Source organism: Nanorana parkeri, unplaced genomic scaffold (assembly GCF_000935625.1).
Source record: "Nanorana parkeri isolate BGI_ZX_2015 unplaced genomic scaffold, ASM93562v1 scaffold140, whole genome shotgun sequence".
In the NCBI taxonomy this organism is placed as follows: domain Eukaryota; kingdom Metazoa; phylum Chordata; class Amphibia; order Anura; family Dicroglossidae; genus Nanorana; species Nanorana parkeri.
In genome coordinates, this window is record NW_017306408.1 from 651,061 (window position 1) to 660,954 (window position 9,894).

Consider the following 9,894-nt stretch of genomic DNA (forward strand, 5'->3'; position numbering starts at 1 on the left):
CTTTCTGTATTATATATATATATATATCATGTAATATAAATATTTGCCTTTATATGTGTACTTATAAACATGAATAAAATCCATGTAGCCATCTGCAGTTGTGTGCATATTCACAATAAGGTCCATGTCAGCCTCCTTCGCTGTATTACAGAACTTGCGTCCCACCCGAGACTAATGCAAAAGAGATATTTTAAATATTTTGCCATTGTGGGAAACAGATGGTACGGATAAACCCAGCCTAATGCATTATATCACGTATATATTTTTTTACATTAACATGTCGCTTTCGCCAAATAAACAAATGCTCTTGCATAACTTTGGTTTCCAGGCTCTTAAACCCCGCCGGGGGATTAGCGCTGTGCTGCGGCAGAGAAGAGGAGGTGTTCCTACCTGGGAAGATCTCGGGGTATACCAAAGACTTCGGGCACAGGGGGTAACAGCCACAGTGAACGGCTTCTAACCTGTAAATAGAAAACATATAAGTAATTCTTAGAAAGTTCCTGCACACAACATTGGAATACATGTAATATCTGACAAACGATCTGTAATTCTGTTCCACCAGCATTGTGATTCAGGTACATTTAAATACCAGAGGCAGCTCCTGGACCTCTGTGCAGATTACACTGTAGTTAAACAACTTGCAGCCATCCCAGCCTGTGATTGGACAACATAGGACCAGCAGTATACTGATTAGGTCATCTCTATGTTCTCTCCTACCGATGTGCATATCAACTGAATAGTCCAAAGCTCTTCCTCAGTCTCTCCCAGGCTGTTCCACCAGCACTGTGATTCAGGTGCAATTGCATACCAGATGCAGCTCCTGGACCTGCAGAATACACTGTAATTAAACAACCGGAACCCTTTCCAGCCTGTGATTGGACAACGTAGGAGCAGTGGTAAACTGATTAGGTCATCTCTATGTCCTCTCCAACTCAAAGCTTTAGCTTGATGTGCATATCAACTGAATAGCTCAAAGCTCTTCCCCAGTCTCTCCCAATCTGTTCCACCAGCATTGTGATCCAGGTACATATCCGGGCATAACAGAGGCAGCTCCTGGACCTCTGTGCAGATTACAGTGTAGTTAAACAAACGGGTCCTGCCCCAGTCTGTGATTGGACAACGTAGGAGCAGCAGCATACTGATTAGGTCATCCCTATGTTCTCTCCAATTCAAAGCATATTTACAGGTTTACTTTGATGTGCATATCAACTGAATAGCTCAGAGCTCTGCCCCGGCCTTTCCCAGTCTGAGTGCTGCTAAGCAGGGGGTTAGAGGAGGTTGATGTCAAAGCTGATTCACTTTCTTATGCTAGATCTATGTGAAAAAATACATTTAATTATTTTTTTATGAATACATAACTAGATTAAATGATGTTTTTTGCATAATGCCCGGAGTTCAGATTTCATAATGTATCACCAGCAAAACCGGTCACGTTTAGGCTGGGTTCACACCTGGGCGTACTATAGGCGCCTTTTTTTCTGCTCGTTTTTCAGCTTGTTTTTTAGCACGTTTTTTCGTTCAGTGAAACATGCGTTTTTATACCTCCCTGGCGGTATGATTTTTTTTCCCCTTTATTTTCTTTTTCGGGAAGAAGACGACAGACCCGGAAGACGACAGCGGTCGGAGGACACAGCGGGGATCGCGGACAAGGTAAGACCTATGCTGTATTCCGAGTGTGGTTCGGGGTTAGCGCTTTGTTAACCCCGATCCACACTCAGGAATACCAATGGATACGCGCTGAAATACACCCCAAAGAAGCTCCTGTACTTGTTTGGGCGTAGGGCGTTTTTCAGCGCGTTTCTACTGGCTAAAATACGCCCAGGTGGGAACCATGCCCATAGGGATTCATGGGATTTCACTTGCTGAGCATTTTGCAGCGCTTCGATCAGTGCTGAAAAACGCCCAGGTGTGAACCCAGCTTTAAAGACACATGCCAAATTTATACAAAAAAATAGCTTAGGCCTACCCATGTCGGCTTTATGTTGTCCCTCTTGCCCCTTTGATAAAACAGCTCATGCATGCCCTTCCTGGATTGAAGCTCATGCACCTTAGTCACAACACATGGCCACCCTCACCCCTAGTGCCATGAGAACAAGGCACATGTGTGCCCATCACAGGCTAAGCTGCGTACGTAAGGGTGGATCCATTGGACCCTGCAAGGCAGTGGAGCCACGTTCAAGACAGTAATGAAATACAGAGAGGCTTCCAATGAACACTGCAAAGAAATGACAGGCGGCACACTGAAAGCAAACATGGTTAGTCCTATAGTATGCTGCAGGGTCCAATGGAGCCACCCTTCCATACGCACCTTAGTTGGTAATGAACATGCATCTGCCTTGTTCTCACAGCGCTAGGGGTAAGGGTGGTCGTGTCATGTGACAAAGATGTGTACATTTTACCCAATGAAGGGCACACATGCACTGCTTTATCAAATGGAGAGGGACTACATGGTGCTGATGTAGGCGGGCCTGGGACAAGAGCTCGCTTGAACAGTGCTATCAGTGGGATAAGGGACATAACACTGCTGCCGTGAGTGGTCACGTGACCGTTACAGTGCCTGTTTCCCATGCTGCCCGTCCTCTCAGACCAAAAGTTGAAGGAGTAAGTATACATCACATTTTAAATTGAGTGTTTAATATCACTTTAGGTCACAATTATTACAGTACTACTCAATTCATAAGCATTACATGTCATGTGACTCGTATAGCAAATCAGATTCACTTCTACTATCATGAAAGCTCATAAGTGAGGCGGTAAAAGTAGGAGTGACTCTTGGTTGTGCCATGGAACTATCACAGAATTGTAGTACAGCCTCAATACAGAAAGGCTATATGGTCACACCTTGGTAGTCAGATCAGAAAGTACTGACCCAGGGATAGGCAACCTCATCATTCTAGCTGTTGTGAAACTACAAGTCCCATGGGGCATTTCAAGACTTTGACAGCCACAGGAATGATTCCCAGAGTCATGAAAGGAAGGTGGAAGCTGCAGTATGACCCTGCAATCTGCAGACACATGAGTCACACAGTGTCTGAGTTTGCTGTAGGATCAAAATGCATGCTGCCTGTTCATTCTGATCTTAAAGTGACATTAAAGTCAAAAAATGTTTTCCCTCGCCCCCAATGTTAATGTCAGCACTTACCTTAAATGATGTCTCTTAATCCGATCTTCCTCTTTTTTCCTGATGTTTTCATCTGTCCCTCCAGCGGTGCGGCTCTCCGATCCAGCGCTGACTCCTCTCTACTTGCAGGCACTTCCGATCCCGCAGTATCTGCATGCGGGTGCACACGTCCATAGACTTACCTTGTGTCTCTGCTCGTCTCGCGGCCGAAAATCCAAACTGCGTATGCGCCCGCACCAGGATGCTTTTTGGCCGCCGGAGCAGTTTCAGATTCTCGGACGGGAGCCCGCGGCGACAACGGGGTAAGTTTAAACTGCTGTTAAAGCGGGGTTTTTTTCTTCCACTTTTTGCATATATCTACCTCTTGCTAGCAGTAGATATAGGCAAAAAAAAACCGGCGGGTTTAGAAACCCTTTAACTGCCTTCAGTGCTCTTTAGCAAATTGTAGTATAAAATTTGATGAAAAAACGCAACTTTTGTTTTGTCTCCGCCAATGATCCCACTTTCCACCCTAAAAAAGGTCAAACAACTTACTGTAGAGCAGGGGTAGGCATCCTTGGCACTCCAGCTGCGGTGCAACTACAAATCCCATGAGGCATTGGAAGACCGACTGTCACAGGTATGACCCTAAGAGGCATGTGGGATTTGCAGTTTCACCACAGCTGTGGAGGTTGCCTGTCCCTGTACTAACCCAATAAGGTGTCAAACCATAAAATAAAATAATAATACAGACCAAAATATTATACAAATGTTCTGTGGATTATGTCTGAGTTTTAGATATATATAACAGAACACATAGCATATGTTTGCTCACGGAATAAATCAAATCAAAGGGAGATGCCGTTTTTTTTTTTGGTTCTTTAAATGCTGCTCAACACATTTTTTTAATCGTCAAATAAACAGAAAAAACAAAACACGAAAGTACAGACAGATTTCTTCCTTGATCGTTCGGCAGAAATTAAGAATGTTCATTTGCAACGTATGGCCAAACGCTACCAACACAGATCCTCAACTGCTGCAATGCGCATAATTCTCAGCAATGCTGTTCACAGCTATTTAAATATAGTTTGTGACTGGCGTCTGTGTTTTTTTTTGTTCCCTTCTTTTTGTGTATTCCTTGTCTCACTACATAATGACAACAAACTGACATGTACGAAACATGTAAAAATATACTTTTATTTTTGTTGGCCCGTAAAAACGTAAAAAGAAACTCAAAACAGGTCTTTAACTGTGTTTATGTAAAATGGTTTTGAAATGCGGCCAAATGGGTTGACCATGGAAGGAATTGGGCTTTCTAAATGTCTTTTTCCCCCTCTCTCCCTTCTCTTCCGAAAGTATTTGAGGTCACGCTGACTTTTTTTTGTGCAATTCTTGCTTATTTTCAATGACACGGTGTATATACATTTGCTGGTTGTGGCTTTTGTATTTTCTTTAACTGTCAAGTGTCAAATTAGACAAAGTAAACAAGTCCATCTTGCCGTGATAAGGTATAGGATGTTTATTATTGTTGAATACGGTTACATTTTGCCCCATAGTTAAAGGGTCGCCCTCTGTGGTTTAGTATAAAAGTGACACTAAACTCAGGAGTTAAATCTTAATAATACATTCAAATACCTTCACTATTCACCAAAATGCATCTTATTTGTGTATCACTCGGCTATAGATCCTCAAATCATCTCTGAATTGGTGCTGACACTGTCCTTCCTTCTGGAGGGGGGCTACTTTTGTTCCCCATGGTTCCTGTGTGTGTTGTAAAGTTCCAAGCTTGATCCCGTGATGGACTACAATCTCACGCTTACTTTACTAATCTTTATTGAATTTTAGTCCATCACAAGAGTGAGCTTGGAGCGGTAACTACTTTACAGCACACACAGGGACAATGGGGAAGAAAAGTAGCCACCATCCAGAAGGAAGGACAGTGTCAGCACCAATTCAGAGATGATTGGAGGATCAGCTGAGTGATGCAAACATTTTTGTTAATAGTTAGGGAGCATTTTGAGTTTAGTGCCAATTTGACAAAAACGGCCAGACGGGCACCTACTAGATGTGGGTGGACGCTTTAAAACGCCCTTGTGCTTGCGTGCGTACGAGTTGGAAACGGTAAGAATTTGAAACAGCCAGCGATGGCTGTTTACATACAAGCAGTCCGGATCGCTTGTATGTTGTGCCTCCGTGCACTCCCCCGCCCTCCGCCGGTGATCCCAGGCTCCCTGTGCCCTATAGAAATGTTTAGTAATGACAAGCTACGAACACATACTTCTAGATAATTGCCGGCTTTGTATTTATTTCCCAATCTTCTGACAGTGGCCGTGTTTACTAAGGGCAGATTACTAGCTTTCCTTTCACTTCCTGGATGCTCTGCAAGTGTAAGTATTTCACAATCACAGCATTTTACACCCAACATGTCTATGTTATTATTAATCATCATACATAGAGGGATGCATTAGTAGAATTTGATTTTGAGTGTAAAGGTCCGCTCTCTGCTTGTGTAGAGTGACTGGTCTTGTCTCTGCCCCTCTCTGCAGGCAGCCTGTAGTGGGTGGGGCCTGCTGGGTCCCTCCCACAGCTCTGCTCTCTGCACAGACACTGCTAATCAAACAAGTTATTAACTAGGTTTGCAAAGGCATTTGGTGCGCACAAGATGGATTTATATCCTTTCTGGCTATAGAGGCTATTACATTTTTGGTGGCCTGAGTTCAGCTTCAACCTAAATCGCAATGCTCACTTTGAATACTTCTTAAACTTAACAACCTAACAATAAAAAAAATGTAATGCCTAAAGCTGACTATAGACATGACAATCTGTTTCTTCAATCTGCTTTAGATTAACCAAATGTAGTACAGAACCTGAATATCAAGATACAAAAGGAAAGGATTTTTTAGGCAGTTTTTTAAATGACATATTTTTAGTAGGTTTAGGTAAAATCAGAATAGTACATGTATGGCCATCGTAACACAAATTAATTCCCTGGAATGCCATACTTGCCTTGCTCGGTGCCAATGATATCAGTGCTGTCTTTAGTGACACTAAACTTAGGAGTTACATCTTAAAAATGTATTCAAGTGCCCCAACTATTAACAAAAATGTATCTTATTTGTGTATCACTCGGCTGTAGATCCTCAAACCATCTCTGAATTGGTGCTGACACTGTCCTTCCTTCTGGAGGGTGGCTACTTTTGCTCCCCATTGTTCCTGTGTGTGTTGTAAAGTAGTCACCGTTCCAAGCTCGCTCTTTAGATGGACTACAATCTCACATTTGGTTTACTAATTTGTATCGAGATTGTTTAGTGTCATTTTAAAGCTCAAGTTCAGCTGGCTAAAAAGAATGCCCTTTAATACTTTCCTATTCACTAACTCATAACAAGTATACATATCAGTCCTGACATCACTAGTTGTATTTTAGATGCCGGTCCGTGAACCAGCCAGTACTGAAGCAGGAGACAGACAGCAAATGCTGAACTCTAGGCAGATGCAGACACGAATTAATGCAGCACTGTAATTATTAACACCATTAAATGTATTCTTTTTATAGCAGCAGCATAAATACCTGAATTTGACCTGATATCAGCCTCTTGCAGTCTCTATACAGCAGGGCTGGAACGTGGGAAAAAGAAGAAGCACAAGATGCCAATCAGTTCAAGTGCTGAAAAGAAGCATCCGGAGAAAAATGCACACTGACAAAGAGATGAGCTAATCACTGTGCTGCTTTTCTTTTCACTGTCCAATCACAGGCTGGAGCAGGTCCAGGGCAACCTGGGCTCAAAAGGAGCAGATTGAATGATGCTGACCATCAGTTTGAAAACAGCTAGTGACAGAAAAAAGAAGCACTAAGGGGATAATCTGAGGACTGGAGGTGAATATCGCAGTGAAAGCTGCTTTTGCTGTTTTGTCTTTTAATGGGCTATTCATATTTCTGTTATATTTTTCGTCTGGAACTGCTTTAACATGGCCCATGATCTGCTGGAAATATATCATGACTGACTGGTGTGGATTTACAGCCTTTGTCTACCCTGTGCCAGTTTTTCTAACCGATCTACCTATATCTTATGTTCTATTTATCTGAGAGCAATCAGTGCTGGACAAACTCCAAGAGACAGGTCTCCGAAAATGCTGCTGCTGGCGCCTAATTCATTTCTATTTATTCCCTGTATTGTAATTTCATGTAATCAGTAAGAGTATATAACCCTCTGCTTAATCACAAGGCTCCTGCAATCTCCTGACATTTGTAAAGTGCAACCCACTAAAACACCTTAATATATTCAGCATACCTTTAATTATCCGATGCTCTTGCCAATGGTAATGACTCGTTACTGCATGTATATCAGGAATAACATGGCATAGGACATGGGAGCAGTGAACAGGCAGGCATGCTGCTGTACAGGCTCAGAGAGCACCCCAGTAGGGAAATAGAGGGCTAATTTCACACAGGGTAGGGGTGGCAAGGATGAAGGCTGGCATTAGTTATATCTCCTGATCATGTAGAGAGACCACGCTCCAATCAAGATGCTTCAGGGCCAGTCCACACCATATGCAGTTGTGATGCAGTCCGTTTATTTCACTGCTGCAGTCAAAATGCATCACAATGCTATCCTATGATATTTCTTGTGCTTAATTCACACTGCAATGGTGTGAATAAGGCACAAGAAAGCCCATAGGAAAGCATTGTGATGTATTTTGACTGCAGCAGTCAAATAAACGGACTGCATCACAACTGCATATGGTGTGGACTGGCCCTAAAGCGGACATTGACACTCAAAAATCACATTCTACCAATGCATCCCTCTATGTATGATGATTAATAATAACATAGACATGTCAGGTGTAAAATGCTGTGAGTGTGAAATACTTACACTCGCACAGCATTCACTTCCTGCTTTGAAAGTGCAAAATGACTTCAGTTTGCCAAAGCAATGCACACTGGGATTGCCTTGTCGTCAGCAGAGCATTGCTGGGAAATCTCATCTGTAATCTTTCTAGATCTCAGCGAAAGGCATTTTCCTCCCCTGAGATGATGTGCATGGTCACATGTCCTAGTCACATGTGCCAGAAATCCAGGAAGTAATAAGAGAGCTAGTAATATGCCCTTAGTAACCTTGGCCACTGTCAAAGAGACCGGGGAAGAAAAGAGAAATAAGGAATGCAAAGAATACAAAGCTGGCAATTATCTAGAAGTATGTGTTTGTAGATTGTCATTACTAAATATTTCTAAAGGTGTGTTTGCTATTATTTTAAAGATATGGGTTCACTTTAAAATGCAAAATCCCATACAATTAACCTATTTTATTTGCTCCATTTTGATCTGTGTAATAATCTATTGGAAGTGTTGCGTTATATGTTTTTGATTAATGTTAAACATAATTGTTGATCCTGCCAGAAATCCTGTGCCGTCATGTGTCCTGTGCACTCTGCAGTGTTATCTCAAGCAGTGTTATCAGCCCTACCCAGTTCTCCTCTGTGAATTACAGAACAGCTCCCCCTCCCCCATGTTATTGAATGGAAGAGAGAGGTATTCTATAATTCTAACCAACTTTCTGTCCTAGGGCGACAATACTGCTCCTCCATAGATACAGAGCAGTGAGTGAGCATTATCACGCTAGGACACGAAGTGTGTTACTGGCTGGATCACTAGGTGAAAATAAAGAGGAAAAATGCGTGAAAAGATCAAAATTAACCAAACTAAACTAAACCAACACACAAAAAATGTTTTGGCTTCACAAATATTTTAAAGGATAACTATGCCTTCATATAACTATCCTTTATGCTACCCTTCCCCCAACCCTCACCTTCAAAAGTCTTATACTCCCCTGTGCACGCTTCTGCCAGATCCACACTCTTTATAGACATGAATGAATGTGATTTTCTCTGCAAATGTGAAGCCAGGGACCGTCCTTTATAGTTTGCAGTGGAGGCTGTGTGGCTCCCAGTGAGCAGATCAAACAGGAGCATAGAGAAGTAACTATACAAATTATGATGGGACGTTGGCTTGGGAGACAAAGTGCATCTGGGCCCAGACTATGGACATTAAAGTACTGATGTATTCTTAACAAGAAGTAAAAGAGCCCTCAATGACCTCTGTTGCTGCAAGCACTGTGGAATAATTAATCCTCAAAGATCCCAACAAAGACTGTGAAGTAGGTTTTTAACAGCTTACAACTCCTGCTGTATGTTTACATGAGAAAAATGGCAGGCTGTCAAGCCCCTGCTGCCATAGAAAATAAGCTGTGATTTCAGTGCCTCTGTAGTGAACTTTAAATATGAACTTCTCCAGAGTATATGCAGCTACAGAGGTCAGTGGTGGCTTGCTACTGTTGGCTTACAATGTGTAAACAGCTGGATATCCATAGTCTGGCCACAGGTGCAATAGGAACAAACAGTCTGGGGATGTTAAGCTATTAGTGCGCTGCTAGACCGAGCGCACCATGGCCACCCATGGGCTGACACAACCTTCTGTCACATGAAGCTCCTCAACAGCAGGAGGATCAACTATTCCACAGCTAGTCTGAATGGGAAAGCATCCGAGTCAGCAACCAGCGGGTTAATCACTAAATAGAGTACACTTCATCTGTGCAATAAATGGTCCGCAAATGACCTTCTTCATAGCAATTAACAAATCATCTGCTAAATCTATGAATCTTAATATTCAGATCTATTCTGTCCACTTCATACAATTTATCTGCAAATACTTATTGGACTTTTGATTCTAAATATAATTAGCAGATAATTTTGCCTGGATGAATTACTTTTCTGGAGAGCCTCTGCAGCCTCCAAGCCAC

General features: G+C 42.4%; 1 protein-coding gene across 1 annotated transcript in view; it reads right to left on the reverse strand.

Annotated features, from left to right (window-relative positions):
- The window catches only part of GTDC1 (glycosyltransferase like domain containing 1), a 191,432-nt gene that overhangs the window by 17,142 nt on the left and 164,396 nt on the right, over positions 1-9,894 (reverse strand). The window contains exon 7 of the mRNA XM_018554051.1: positions 391-461. Within this exon, the coding sequence (XP_018409553.1) occupies positions 391-461 (71 nt within the window). The remainder of the gene's footprint in view (positions 1-390; positions 462-9,894) is intronic.